The sequence below is a fragment of the Linepithema humile genome, chromosome 8 (assembly GCF_040581485.1).
Source record: "Linepithema humile isolate Giens D197 chromosome 8, Lhum_UNIL_v1.0, whole genome shotgun sequence".
In the NCBI taxonomy this organism is placed as follows: Eukaryota; Metazoa; Arthropoda; class Insecta; order Hymenoptera; family Formicidae; genus Linepithema; species Linepithema humile.
Genome location: NC_090135.1, coordinates 7,768,774 through 7,784,327, shown reverse-complemented (window position 1 = coordinate 7,784,327; position 15,554 = coordinate 7,768,774). Strand labels below are relative to the sequence as shown.

Genomic DNA, 15,554 nt, shown 5'->3' with positions numbered 1-15,554 from the left:
ATTCACTTTCCAATCATTTCAGTATAAATTTATATAGTTCTTGAACTCAATAACATGAATCTAATTGGTTACAAAGTTTAAAATCAACTCAATTAAAAGAATCGCGATAACATAAAAATATTTTTCAGGTACAAAGGATAAAATTACATAGGTATGTTAGGATACAATAATCTTTTATTAAATTTCACCTACAAACAACGAATCACAGAACGTTACATTAGAGTTTCTTACGTCAATCCATCGTGTTTTCATATATTTTACAGGTAAATATTTATGTATTTATCTCTATTACAGTAAAGTCTTATTTGTTAAAATATCTCATAATGTTGTGAATTGTTATGTATATGTAAATTTAATTTACCTAAAAATAGGATTTCTGTTGTAGTATCCATTCATTGTTTATAAGTGTCTGCTATCATGTGTAGAAGTGGTATAGTATAGGTACTTTTGTCCATTGTACTCTGATATATCTTCTTCTTTATCATTATTATTAGTATTATTAATATTATTATTATTATTATTTTCCGCCGATACATTTTATTCCAAGTACGATAAAAGTCGCGATGTACCAAAGAACTTTACGCTGATAAAATTACAAAATTCAATTCTTCGCAAACGATGCTAGATAAAAGGGCTTTAAGTACCTGGACAAAGTGACGGTATTTACAATACAAATCGCTAGAATTTTTATACGCATCTTTTTTTTGTTAGAAGGCAACACGTCTTTGTTAATATGAGAAGGCAATTTGCTTTGTATCATCGGTATGTTTGATGTCCCAAAACATCAATATCGATCTGACAGCACTGTGCGCTCGAATCGAGATATCTCGGCTCGAGCGACAAATGCAAAGGGACAGTTTTACAGGCATTACTGGCAGCACTGGATCACTCTGTTCAAATGTATTATATATTTAATTTTTTCGGAATTTCCGAGGCTGTAGTGAAATCGGCCTGTGTGTTCACGCGTTGTAATATACCACCGCGTGTGATCTAGCTACTCGCTATCGCGCTCCTCGTCTATCCTTTTATTTTCCATCTCCTAACTTCTTTTTTTCTCCAGCGAAAATAATCGCCACGACAACCAGAGTATGATTCTCTTTAAAGGTAAATTTCTTCGACGATTCCTTGTTATGTACAAAACTTAGGACTATAGGATACACTTGCACTCGTGCGCGTCACGCGTCCCGGGGCGTCAATAAGTTAAATTTTATTCTAGAGTTACCATTTGTTTATCCCGAAAATCGGGCGGGCTTTTTTTCTCTCTGTATTGTACGTGCGACGCCTCTGATCAGTCTGAGCATGCGAGACCAACGATGTGTGCGCGTTGCGACTGCGACTAAGTGATGCGAACGCGTTCGAAGAGAGCGCGTTCTTAAATGTTATAAAATTCGTTTTTCGATATATATATATATATATATATATATAACGTATGAGGAAATAGTAGTAGAAAGTTTCAAAAAAGAGACGTCGCACGAGTTAAGTTCCCATCGCGTGCTGACGTGACGTCGAATCTCATAAAGACACATCAACTTCCATTTTTACATATAACATACAATATATATTTATATAATATATATATATATAATATTCAATAATATATATATACTTTTTTTTACTAAAGGTATTCTTCATATCTATATACAGAGATATATAATGTCTCGATAATCTTTACGAATTAGTAACACTAGGTTGCTAAATAATATTCTTGGACCTCGGTGTGTGTATGTATATTAGCCAGCACCTTGCGTTGTTGAACCCTCAGCTCACAAATCGAAAGGGCCAATCCCTTCCGCTTATACTTAAAAAAATATAACGTACACCCCACCCTGAACTCGTTTCGCGAAGCTTTAAGAGATGACGCCTCTCTCATCTTTTCTCGTGCCACTTCACCTCCCGTTTCCTCTCCTCTCCTCTCGATACCGTAATCCTTTCACAGCCCTTATTTCGTTTCATTTTTTTTTTTCTTAATTTTCCTCCGTAATACATTTTCCATTCGTATGAATCACACGCGCGTAACAATTTCCTTAGGTAACATATATATAAACGTCTAATATACAATAAATAATATATCGCGCTTTCGAATATACAATTTTTCTTCACTTTCCGGTCCTTCACACTTAAGTAATTTGTCCACGGCGTCCTTTCGCGAGGTACACCCGATAGAATCTTCAGTTACCTTCTCGATATTAGACTAAATTTTGTACAAATTTCAACAAGTCGGGCGCCGTTGGTGCATACGGTGCCGTCCTGTCCGGATCCTGCGCGGCATTCGGATATACGAAAAAGAAACGGACCGCATGAGGAGGTCGGAATCAACCTTCGACAATATCATCCGGCGCCTTAATATACATTTACATAGGTATAATACAAGGAACAAACGAAGCTAAAAAGAGAAAGAGAAATAGAGATAGAAAGAGAGGAGGGGGAGAGGGAGACACAGACAGAAAGAGAGGGAAAGAGACAGAGAGAAAGAGAGAACGCGTTTTACAATATCTGAGGGGTGTGCCAGGTCGGCACGTCTCGGCAGAAGGAGCCGCTAGACGGCGACCTGTCGCGCGGATGAGACTCTGCGATGGACCCGCGACGTCGCGTTAGCAACGGCATCGGCAGCATCGACAGCAACGATGCTCGACGTCCGCGCAGAGCCGGCGTCGGGACGCCACGCCGCTGATGCCGCTCTTCCTCGTTTCCCGCGAGACGGGTCTGCTGCCTGTCTCATGCGCCCGTACAATCGATCTCGACGATGTCTTTCGGCACGTCGACGAACTGGTAGACCAATCGCTGGCCGTCCACCTTCGCCAGGATGCCGCGCTGGTAGTAGTAGCGCAGAGCCCTGCCCATCGTTTCGTAATTCATGTCTGGCTTGTTCTTGTGCAGACCCCAGAGCCGCGAGACCGCCTTGCTGTCGACCAGCTTGAAGACGCCCCGCTCGCGATTCGTCCACTTGATGTAGCGTGGACAGTATTCCCGGTCCTGCAGCAGCTTGAGCAGGAACTCCCACAGGTACGTGGTCGAACCCTCGCGCGATTTCCGCTTCACTGCGGCGCCGCCCTCGCCCTGCCGCGGCTTCTTCAGTTTATTCTTCTTCGAGCGCGGTGGGAAGCCCAGCTCGAGAAGGTAGAAGTCGTCCGAGACCGAGCTGGTGGCCGCTTGGATCACGCTAGTGGGCACGCCGCCTGGTCCCCGCGGCGGGCTCGGAGTGCAGGGAGTCGCGAATTGACCGCCTCCGCCGTATATGGAGTTCACGTAATTGCTATAATTCTCAGACACTAAAAAAAAGAAAGAGAAAAGACACGGTTAGAACAATTTTGCGAATAATCTTCAAGTTATTTATAGTCTTTTTCTACACCTAAATAATTTATGATGATTTAATTAATTATTTAGAACAGATGCTCAATCGCAGAATTAGGATTCTGCATTTGGCGTGTAGTTAGATCGAAAAAAAAAATTTCAATCCATATTTTTTCGGTGTACCTATTCGCAAACAAAAACGAATAATTTAGATAACTCTGGATCACTGTCTGGATGTAACAAAGTAATTATACACCTCAGGTATCTGTACGTGTATAATAATAATGTGGAAGCTGCACTTTTATCGCGATCACTTGTATAAAAGAATTAATAGCGCCGTAATAACAGAAATGATTTCAGCGCGTAACTTTAATGAAAAACCCGTTCTTTAAGAGACGCGTTTTAATGGCAACCCTCACCACGAAATAGCATTATTATCTCGATTTGTGGCAGAGGATCGGAGTCAGTGTTTATCGAGTTAGTTTCCGCGCGGCTTAAGTACGTTACAGTTGAACGTGCAATGAAGTATTAATAGCCGTCGTTCGCGTAGCGAGAAAAAGGGAAAACGTCGTCATCGTCGCCGTTGACGTGCCGTTGATACCTTTGTCGTTTCTATCATCCAATTCATCAGCGAGTCAATTCTCCCGCGCTTTCGATAGTTCACCACCTGTTTCCGCACGCGTTTTACTCCGTCATCTGTGCTATCTATCCATTTCCGACGCGGTTTAAAAAAAAAAAAAAATGAAAGAACCGACAATTATCGGAAGCGGTCGAATTTGCGATCTATTTGTGACGAAAATAACGCGAGTAGATCCGCGCAACATTGATCGCAACGATCATACGGATGCGAGTACGCACGATCTGAGTTTATACCACGAGAGCATAGGACCATACGTTCATGGGCGTAGCGAACACGTCCAACAGGCGAGAATCGCGGCTCTTTCAAACGGACAGATTTTTCTCTCGCAAAATTCGCGCTGGATCGCAACGGCAAACTTGCACATTTTATTTGCTTATGGAATGAACAAGTGTCTTTTATAAAAATTGAGTTTAGTTTGAAAACTTTATTTTTTAAATCCATTTTTTTTTTGTCAATTTCAACAAAACTTATTATTTGACATTTTACTGGTTCTGTTGGAAAATAAGTTTATTTAACAAGCAACGCGTAAAGCTACTCGAAGAAATGAAAATTCCAAATTTGCATCACTGGTGGATATTATTTAACGAAACCGCGTAAAAGATTTACAGCTGTTTCACGATCTTGTGTTTAAAATTTTAAGTCTTACATTTCTTTTTTTGCAACACGGGGCGCGTATGCGAATGTTAATTTCGTGGAAAACAATCTCTGTATATCCGTGAGAACATATTGCGCGATAGCGGAAAGTAAAAGTTTCAAAAATGAGTGCTCCGAAATGAATCTGACGTTTATTACGTGAACAGATGCGCGGTCGATATCATTGTGTGGCTTTCGCGTGAAAAAAAAAAAATGCTTAATATTTAGCACAAGCATATATAAACAATGTTGCACATGATCCTTGAAGAAAGTAAAAGTTGCAGAAGTGGCTTCGAAGTGAATCTTGCATTCTGCACGCCACTCGCCGAGCAACTAATGTCACCGTATGGTTTCTACGGAGGGGGTGAGGGGGGAGGGGGGAATTAATATACACGCGCGGCCGTGTACTATATTATGCTGAAAGAATGCAAAAGTTTCGAAAGCAACGCGAGGCGGAGGAGCGTTTTCCTTACGCCACTGGGCCGGGAGGAAGAGGAGACGGGCCGAGATAAAGAGACGAAGAGAAAGAGAGAGGGTTAAGCGGGGTCGAGAGCGCGGCGCGAAACAGGGCGCGGGAGGAAGAGAGGGAGAACGGAGATGAGGAGGGGAATCGGGGAACTCTGCCTGCAGTATGATAGAGGACTGACCCGAGCCAAGGTTGCACGGGTGACGCCATCAAGCTACTAGTGCATAATAGCGCCGCTCGTTCTGAAGCCGCCGCGACTGCGCTAAAATCGGAACTCGTTCTCCAGCCCCCTCGCATTCCCTCTCACTCCTCCTCCCCGTGTGCCCCGTACTCTTCCCATCGTCGCATTAACTCTCTCGTCTTTCCTACCCGTCCCTTCGCCGTCCTTCTCTCGCGTCGTGCGTTGCAGTTCCGCGGAGTTCCGTGCGGTTGAACGATTTTGCCGACTCTATATTCGAGGTTTTCTGGTCGCAAGCGACGAGATGAGAGCGAGGGGAAAAAAAAAAAAAGAGAAGGGAAGACGGAGAAATATTTATTCGGCGTTCGGACGCGGTATCCTTTCGGCTGATAGAACAGCAAAATGAAATATACTCTTATGCATACGAAATGATGGTATTTAGCATACGCACACTCTATATTGTACAAAAAAAGTCTAATAAAAATATTTAAAAAATACAAGTATATTGTACGAGGCTCGAATTGGCATATGATGAAACACAAAGATGCATTTGTTGATCTTCCCGGCAAAGTAACATGGAAGTATCAAAAAGTTTCAGATTTGTAGCATATGAATTTAACGCGAAAGAAAATTTTCGACTGAAAACTTGCATTGCACTGTTGCGGTATAAATAGCGCGCAAGAGAAACGAGGTAAAATTTGAAAGAGAAGAGGAAAAAGGGAGGGCGGAAGATTTTCGAGGTGGCTCTAAAAATATAGAGAATGCACCGTTGTTCTCGGAGAAGTATATGCGAAGCGATACAGCGCACGAAAGATCGAGGAAACGGCACGAGAGAGAGAAAGAGAGAGAGAGAGAGAGAGAGAGAGCGATAGTGAGAACGAGAGAGGGAAAGGAGAGAATGAGAGAGACGGAAAGAGTGAGAGGAAGGCGGCAGAGGCTCGAGAGTGCCGCGAACAGCTGGAGCGGATCGTGTTTACGCGCGGTATGACTGGCTAGATGAGTCAATCGTAGACCCGTTGTCTAGGAGCCGCTACGGTGGGGGCACTCTCCTACTTCACTGACCTATACCACAAGTGTTGTATAGCGCAGGAAAGCACCGCTAGAGACGACGCATCGCCAGCCGCAGTCTAGTGCGTCGCGTCGCGCCGTGCCGCGATATTGTAATGCAAAATCGGATAGAGAAGTTTCTGCGAGTTCCAAAATCTGAGATATCGCTTGGAGAACGCGTGATCAGGCGCGCGCGCGCGCGCGCGCCATAAGCGAATATGTATGCATTTGTATTCAAGCCTCATGTTCTCATGATTGCTGTTAGTATCTTGTCGATCGCATCGCAAAGCGCAGCCTGAGATTGACATAAGGCGATTATTGATTAAATTCGAGTTTTGTTCGGCCCAATGAAACTATGTTCCGCGACAGTCTAATGCGTCCTCGAGGTCGAATTAATCTTCTACTTGAGCGGTATTCATCGGCTTCGGCTCGAAAACAAGATGCTTGGAAGAAAGGTTACAGGTTTAAGGCAAGAGTTAGTTACGTTTACATTAGAAAAATTTTACGACGATGTACAAAAAGGAAAAATGCAAGCAGAATTATTTCAAAACCAGTTGTCCTGTAAATCTGCCGATCCACGTTTATGATTTTAATCTAAATTATCGTCAATTTCGTTCTATTTCAGAGCACGTTTTAATGCAGTTTCGATCAAACAAAGAGCAATTAAACTCAACTTGTATGAAGAACAAAGCAGTCACCTGTATATTTCAAGTTTCTGTTTCTCCAACTTCATAAAAATTACGCTCAATTGCTTCTAGGACGATTACGGCGCGAAACACACGATTAATTTCCGGCTTAAAGTGAGTTTCGCAGCTCCACGTGTGTGGCTCAGTTGAGAAACCGAGGAAGATCGAGAAAAAGGAAATGTGTCCCGGGAGCTGCATTTCCTCGTGCACTCTCGAACCGCGTTCCTTCTTGACAGTGTTGGCAGGAAGTTTAGTCGAGTACTCGGTAACGAGTCGATAGTTAAAAATACATGGGAGGGTAGACGCACATTGCGCGGTTGCGACTGCGACGCGGCGCGACGCTCGTTTATTTTGCGGAGGATTTCGCGCTAACCGCTCTCTTGCGGGCCGGAAGTACAAGTATAGCGAGGAGGGTAGGAGACGAAGAGAAAGAGGGAAGGAGTGAGAAAGAGAAGAAGGAAAAAAAAAAAGCGCGATGAGCCGAGAAGCAACGGGAGGCGGCTCGGCCGACGCGACGGATAGTGGGGATATCCAGGGACGCACGATTCGACGGAACGAGCGGTAAAAAAAGTGGTTGCGCTAAAAGCAAGCTCGATAGAAGAGATGCTGCGGTGATGTGGTAGAAAGGGGAGATGGGAGATCTAGACAGAGAGCGCATTCTCACGTAGTGACGGTCCCGGATAATTGGCTGGGAAGTTGCGCGCGCGAGCGAGATTTTTCATCTTCGTTTTCGATGGCTTTGCACAGACTTGTCCGAGGATATTGCAAGAAATATCAATTTTCAATTTCGTATCTTGTCTTTGGCACTGGTACTATTTCACTTCCCCGTTCAATTCGCGGTTTATTAAACCTCTCTTGCTAACAAAATCCGAGCAGTTTCGCAATCTCTTTCCGACAGTATTAAATACAACTACTTATCTCTTCAAGATCTCTTTTATATATTTATTTTGATATTCCTCGCAGACTGCTTGTAAAACATCCTGTATATAAAATTGCTATTTGCCGTAGAATTTGCATAATTATAAAACTTGTAATCAAAATGGCAGAAACGTGAGAGCGCGGACTCCACGGGAGTCATTCTTCAGGGACTTGTTTCTTAATCTTGCGAAGAAAATTGAGGCAAAGTTCGTCCGAATTCTACTGTGGATAAGAAACTTAATCCCCTTCGGCCTGCCGATCCCGGTAAACCGCGCTCGCGCGGGCAGTCGCGTGACGCCGGAGCTCTCATGTACCAGGATTTCGAGAGGCGGAATTCCGCGTGCATCTAAGCGCACGAGTTACTCCGCAGTCCGAGCAGGAAAAGGAGGGACGGCGGGAACGCCGGAGTGAGCTCCGACAGCATCGAGGGGTGCGCGGGGAGCGCGGACGGGGGAAGCGGCACTAGAATATAGAGGCCACCGAAAGTGCTCGGCATAAACAAAGCGCGATTCTGGTTTATGGACACACCGACGGTTGTTGGGCTCCGGTGTGTGGCGCACGGAAGACGGGGAGCAGAGCGAGAAGCGGCGAGAGGAATAGCGGAAGGGCAGGGTGAAGATGAACCGAGCAGTGTCGGCGATAGCGGAACGATGCCGGTAGTGGACGGCGGCGGCGGTGGTGGTGGTAGGCAGCGGTTGTCGAGAGCGCGGCGGAGAGTGGGCAGGAGGAAGAGAAGAGGCAGAAGAGAAGGAAGAGGTGGAGGAGGATGAAATCGGGAGAAGGGGAGAGTTGACCTTCAGCTGCGCCGGGAAAGTCAGGCAGTCACTGACCGACACAGACTAACTTAACCGCTCTATCCTTCTCCTCCTTCTCTCTCCTCCGCCTCCATTCGCGAGTCCGGCTAGTCCGATGCACCGCATTGCACACATACATTCGCATACAGACCCGAGCCCGCCCTCCCGTCCCCCTACCCTCCTTTCGCTCTCTATCCCGTCGATATCCGTGTTTCGCCGTCTCTCTCTCTCACTCTCTTTCTCTCTTTCTTTCCCTCTCTTCCCTCTCTCCCCTCTTATCGCCTTCCTATCCTTGCGCTTCCTTCAACATCGCCCTACCCGACGTCTCGACGTCGTGACGTTCTTCCTTGTCCTCTATACTTCTCCCCGCTCCCCGTCGGATTCTTTCTCTCTTTCTCTCTCTCTTTTCTCTCGTTAGATCAAGACCCTGCCTATTATGTTACCCTACTACCTCGGGCTACTATCTTTAATCCCGAAACCCGTTCAAATTGCGAGTTCTCTCAGCGTGCACCATCGCCGTCGCGCCTCCGTTTCGCCCCCCCCCCCCTCTCTTCCTCCCCCCTGTCTCGCCGTTTCCCTTGGCATTCGGAAAAAGATAAGGAGCGACCGAGGATGCAGGAAGATTGATAGCAGAGGAAAGATTCAGCTGCAATTCTAAACCTGGCGATGTATCGTGCGAAAAACACGTCTCTCTCTTCTTCACGGTCTTCTTCACAAGCTTGCAATTTCTATCCAGCAAACACATGTTTCTCAATTCGCAAAATATGTAAAACTTTCATTCGTTCGCGCACATCTACATTTTCATTTTTAATCATAATTATTTTATGATGCAAGAATGATGTATTTAAAATCGAAAGTATCGAACTTTGGAGCGCATCTCTATATCTTTTATTGTAAAAAAACATTTCGAGCATAGTTTTTCTTATTTTTGTTTAATTCAGAATTATCATCGAAAGAAGCCGATCATCTTGATCGTCGAGCACTGTTTAATCAGAACTAATGGTATCAACAAATAAGTCAATTAATATTTCATCGTTTTAATTTATCGAACATTTTTCATCGGAACGTTCTTTCCGGCCATTACGTAAATACATTTCGATGTCAGGAAACGGAACTTCGTATCTCGGTTTAGATTTGTATGGCGATGAGCAGCACCGTTTTTATCGTCGCAGCGGGGGCGTGAGTGATGCGCATACTTCACTCTCTGTTTCTGTTTTCCATGAAGTGTCGATCGCTCTTCGCGATCTGTCCTTAGGACGAAAGATAGCCGAAGAAGCGAAGGAGAAAAAGAAAGAAAGAGATTTACATGCCGGATACCTTGACTGCCTATAAAATATTCACGAAACGTGTAGGTTTTTCGAATTCGTGTTCGATTCCACGACGAGCAATAACACATTCCGTTCAATGCGAGAAATGACGATAACGAGAAACACGACGGTAATTATGTGACGAATAAAAAATCCAGGAAAAATATTCATCTTCATTTATTTCAACGAGATATCCATTATCCGAAAATATCAACGATTACAGTCCGACAAATTTTTTTTTTTTTCTAGTTACGCAAACATTGTTGATTTTTATCATTCTGCAAGTAGATAAACATTGATTTTTGTCTACACAATATCCCGGAATACTGATAAACCAGTAGACAGTCAACCTCGCTATTTTTTCACGATAAATTTTTTTCAGCGCGATCATTGCCGAATTTAATCCGTTATCATTGACCTTTGCGGCCGACGCTATCGGGAGCGTTTTGATAGAAGTTGAATGTATCGCAGAATTAAAACATCCCATATCACCGAACATCGCGAAGTCTCGTTGTCAAACTGATAAAGAGCAAGTCAGCGAGTCAAAAAATATCGGCAACAGAAACGCATAATTCTAAAATAAATCTTGCTTTATTCGTTGTTTAAAAAGTTTCGATTTTACTCGTCGATCGCAGAATACTGCTTTTGTCATAAAAACATTTATGTCATAAAAATTTATAAATGTCAAAGCTATAAGCAGCAATCACTCTCCTCATTTCATAATAGATGACTACATGTGACTTTTACTTTTTTTGAATTGTGCAACGTCTTCAGAAAATTGACGGTGATCACTTTCACTATTTTATAACGAAATAAAGAACGTCTTCTCGACTACTAATTGTAAGTTACGAACATTGAGCAGGAATTACTCATTCGATGACGTATGCATACAGATTTTTTAAATTATCATATAAAGTCTGCGATATTTTTTATGGAAAATTAAAAATTGAGAACAACAATTTCCTAGCACAATTAAAACGCGTTTCTAAATAATCGAAAATTTTTTCTAATATTTTCGAATGCAATTTGAGAAACAAGAACCATGTCGAAGAAAATAACACGCGTTTTTGTTCGGGCTGGCAAAGATAAATGCTACGCGCTCTTCTTCTTTTCGAACTGGAGTGTAGCATATATAAATACTATGCATCATTTGCGGAATACGTTTTACCGGCGCGGCGGGTTCGATGATCGGTCGATGGGATTCTTATTGTCGGTTTCTCCTGTCGCACGTGTGTATCGCGCACGCTTCTTTGTAGCTCTTACTCTCTTAGTATCCGGAAGTGTCGACGCTACGTTGAAGATCAATTGCGCGCAATGCCAACTGACTGATTGTGAGATGGCTCTCTGTCGGCTGCGTGGAGAAAGACAGAGAAAGAGGGTCGTATACTTATTCGCGTGATTCTGATAAGAACGTATGTTGAAAATGCAATAGAATAACTAGAAGTGGCAAATATTTCTTTTATAGCGAGTTCAGAAATTGTGGCGCGCATCAAACATTCTTCTAAAGCTCAAAATTTTGAAATTTACACTTTATCTGTATTCTCTGTTATATATTTTATTTCATAATGCATGACGATAATCTATAAATACCCTGTAAAAAGGTCATTATATGCGAAAGTTGCAGTTGTGTACAATTATGGCCAACCGCAAGATGCGCGCTACCTACGTTGTTACGTTTGGAAGGCAAGAGGTCGAGACAACGGCGATACGAATGAAAGCGACAGGTGTGAGCATAATACAGCAACATTGTCGGACGACTTATGCAGAAACAATGCGTGTCTTCGGTGCAAAATGCAACGTGACAATCGATATTATAACGACGGAATAAAGGTAAAGTAATTAAATGTAACACAATGATAAAGCAGTATTCTCTAAAATGCGCCTCAGACAATCTAAAATTCGCGAAAGAATTTAAAATAAAATTCTATTTACGAATCTATGTAATGAGTAAACTTTCGTTAAAAAAATCGAAACGCACATATATAAAAAAACGTATTGCACGTATTCATTCATAAAATATACAAAGTGCACCCAAATATTTTGAAAACGAGAAAGTCTTGACGAGATAATTTCTGATAAAAATTTCGCCGTTGCCAGAGAGATAGCGACCAAAGTTTAATCTTGAATTTTTCTAACAAGGCTAGGTCAAGGTCAGACCGAGATCACCGTCTTATGTTCCCCTGGCAACCGTACAACTTTCATCTGAAATTTTTTCCCCAAAAAGTGTACGATATATATCTATATCAATATATAAATAATTATATTTCGTACAAATACATACGGTAATTTTTTACAATTCTCTAATATTATACAGATAATCTAAAACACACGTAAAACTAGCATTCTGTTGCGAATTATAGATAGATCGTCTAAAGCGGTTTAACGATTCTCTTAAATTAAAACGCGTTACGAAGCAGTTTCAGTCGCGCCATTAAAAATAACGAAGTGTAAAACGTAAAAAAAATTAATCGATCGATAGTTCAAAAAGCAACAACCTTTATGAAGTAATAAAAAATTTCCCGCCACCCGATCAGTTTTAGTTAAGCAGTTTACATTTTCTGGAAGTTCTTTATTATTTTCAAGTTCAATTTAACGCGCGCGCGCAATAGATAGACAGCCAGAGAGAAAGAGAGAGAGAGAGAGAGAAAGAGAGAGGAGAGAGAAGGAGAGAGATCGGAAGATGACGACGAAAATGAATAGTAAGAATGCACGGCTCCTCTCTTCCGTCGTCGCAGACGACGCGATGTGTGCGAGGTCAGTGACCATGGCGCACACTCTCTCCAGTCGCACTTCTTGCGGCCGGAGAAGCAGCGGTGGAGCAGGAGAGAGAGAGAGAGAGAGGGGGAGCAGGAAGAAGGGCAAGGGGCGGTAATGCAACGGGAGAGCGAGAGGGAGAAACGGAATTTTGCGCGATGCATAATACGCCGGTCGGTGTTTAACGGTCGGGCGATACCGAATTTAAAGGCCGCGAGTGGCATCTCGCACTTCGCCCTCGCCGAAGAGAGCCGCGCGCGCGCACGGTTATTAATTGGCGCGAGAAAGGGAGTAAATGAGAGTGAGAGCGTGTGCGGTTATTTAAATTCGGCTGATTGAAATGTGACCTTGGAAAGACGAATGCGGCGCGAACCTATTTATGAGAGCGTTAATTTCTGCCCAAGAAAGCAAATTATTCAGCGGACGTCTGCAGGCGGATATTTCTTGCGCAACGTGCATGTAATTTTTCCGGTTAACAGGCACGCGCGTCGTGTAGACACTGCACTTATGGGATTTATATCCCTGGAATAACAGCAAGAATCCAGTAACATTGTGTCAAAGCAACGCTTAAATATTGGGTTACAAAGGCAGCGAGATATCTCCCTCGTGTTGCCTGTTCGCGTGGGTGTACCAAGATTTGCGCGGGATTCAAGTCGATCCTACGTATACAGAGTTCGCAATTTTGTAGTAGTAATAAGCGTGTGTATCACGTAGTAAGTGTGAATTTAAAAAAGAAGCGATAATAACATTTTTTTACTTTCGTACCTGTTTTTTGTGCTAGAAATACGCGTAAATTTTTAATAAAAATTGTGCCTGTAGTCTGTATAAGTGTACGATGTATAATTAGACTTGATAAAAGTCCAAAAAGTTTGAAAAAACTAAAGTTCGTGTTTTGCGTCAGCCTTCGATCAACACAATCTAACTTTAATAAATCAGAGAGAAGAAATTCCGTGGAGACGCGGGGTCGCGACCGGTTATTTTTAAAGCGTAATTGGACACGTAGTCTTTATCATGAGGTAAAAACGAGTCGCTGCGTTGGCTTCTATTAGTAATCCAGTTTAATCGAGTCAACGTTCTCTGTCGTAAGAAAAACAATATCGCCGACAAAAGAACGAGATCGTTACGTGCGATTGTGAAAATATCGCGTCGGCCGAGTTGCACAAAAAAAAAGAAGATATTATTCGATAAGCGTCGTGCTCTTGTAATAAAACGTGATCAGTACAAATAACGCTAACGGTGCACTCGCGAAATTTGTCCGAGACCCGAGACTATCTAGAGGCAGATAACCCTTTATGGCAATTGCCAAAAGCGTAGGTATTGGCTAAAATAATATCATCCGGTTAGGTCAGCGCCGGCTGATTTGTGTCAACGCTGTTGACACGGATGAGACGATGAGAGCGCACTTATCATCGGCTGCATCCGACAATTACAATAATAAGATAAGCGATCACAGCGAAAAAATGTAAATAAGTCAATAATCCCTTACCATCTAGCCCGGAATCAATACCGTCGTCTCGTACCGCGCCTATCTCGTCGTTACATAACGCAAGATTCGAGCAGTCCAAACGAAGCGATGCGAGAATTATACTGCGTTTTTGTCTTTGAGAGCCGCGATAAGAAAGTGTTTTCCGTCTCCGAAGTGTGATATTCACGAATTATTCCCTCTTACAATGTAATAACAGCACGTCGTCACGGAATTATTTCATAAATATTTTTTTATACATGTATAAAATATTTATTACACGTACGACAAGTAAATCATCTTTACGCTTTTAATAATTTTAAGAAGGCATTGGCAAAAGATGCTTGTTTGTTGTAAATTTAGTTTCCTGTGCTTTAACCAAATCTCAACTATTTTTTTTTATTGGATTTAAATTAAAAGCAGATCGTGAATGCACGCATTATTAAGACGCAGGAAGAGTTTCGAAGAATTTCTGAAAGACTTGCAGCGAGTCTTTTGTAGAATAACATATGTCAGAAATACATTCACATGAAAAGCATCGCGAAAAGGTTGCATCTTCGGCGAAGGAATGCTTTTATTCAATAGAAAGATTTGACATTTATGTTAGGTTCGCAAGATCGCATAGGGAAGTTATTTTCCGTACAATAATGCCGCATCAAAGAGCAGCAAGATTCCGAACAGCAGAGTCTAACTCGTGTGTATGCGTAATGAGAAACGAGAGAACGTACATACGTATACACCAATGTAGGTCAAAAGTTTAATGCGGTAACGAATATAAAAGATTGTAGCACCGAATGCCTGCAAATGTATCCCACTTTGTTATTCATGAATTATGTAACACATTAATGTTAGCGAGAAACGAATACTTCAAATGATCACGTATGTGACATAAATTGAATTTGAAAATTTACATATCTAGTATGTATTTTTTAGCGCTGGCCAATTTTATATTAAAAAAAAAATTTTTTTTAAATTGCACGAAGATAGAAATTGTTATATCAATATTTTTTATTATTCAAAAATTAAATATTTCATTTCTTGAATTTGCGTAGAAAGCAAATAGAGAGATATTTTATTTCACACAGATAAAAGAATAATAAAGAAGAATCATATTCATATGATAAAGGTTAATCATCGAGTATAAAGTCGTGAAAAATTGTTTAGTTAATCGCCATTCCATTTACAAGTCATAATTACTCTCCGCTCTTCTATCTTCTGTTTGAGTAGCAACAAATTGGACCGAAATATAAATAATGCAGTGACACAAAGCGCAACTTTTGTTAAGCAACTTTTTATCAAGCAAGAGTTAGCGCGCAGCGGCCATGTTATTGCCGTGTAAACTCACTTGTCGCAAGGGCAGAGGGAAGATTATTTATTC

The 15,554-nt window shown here is 42.2% G+C and overlaps 1 protein-coding gene across 14 annotated transcripts in view; it reads right to left on the bottom strand.

Moving 5' to 3' along the window:
• Positions 1-156: 156 nt before the first annotated feature.
• The window catches only part of LOC105670558 (Ecdysone-induced protein E74), a 156,845-nt gene continuing 141,447 nt past the window's right edge, over positions 157-15,554 (bottom strand). For all 14 annotated transcript variants that reach the window (XM_067360303.1, XM_067360294.1, XM_067360302.1 and 11 more), the window contains one exon: positions 157-3,269. In XM_067360303.1, the coding sequence (XP_067216404.1) occupies positions 2,716-3,269 (554 nt within the window). In that variant the 3' untranslated portion in view covers positions 157-2,715. The remainder of the gene's footprint in view (positions 3,270-15,554) is intronic.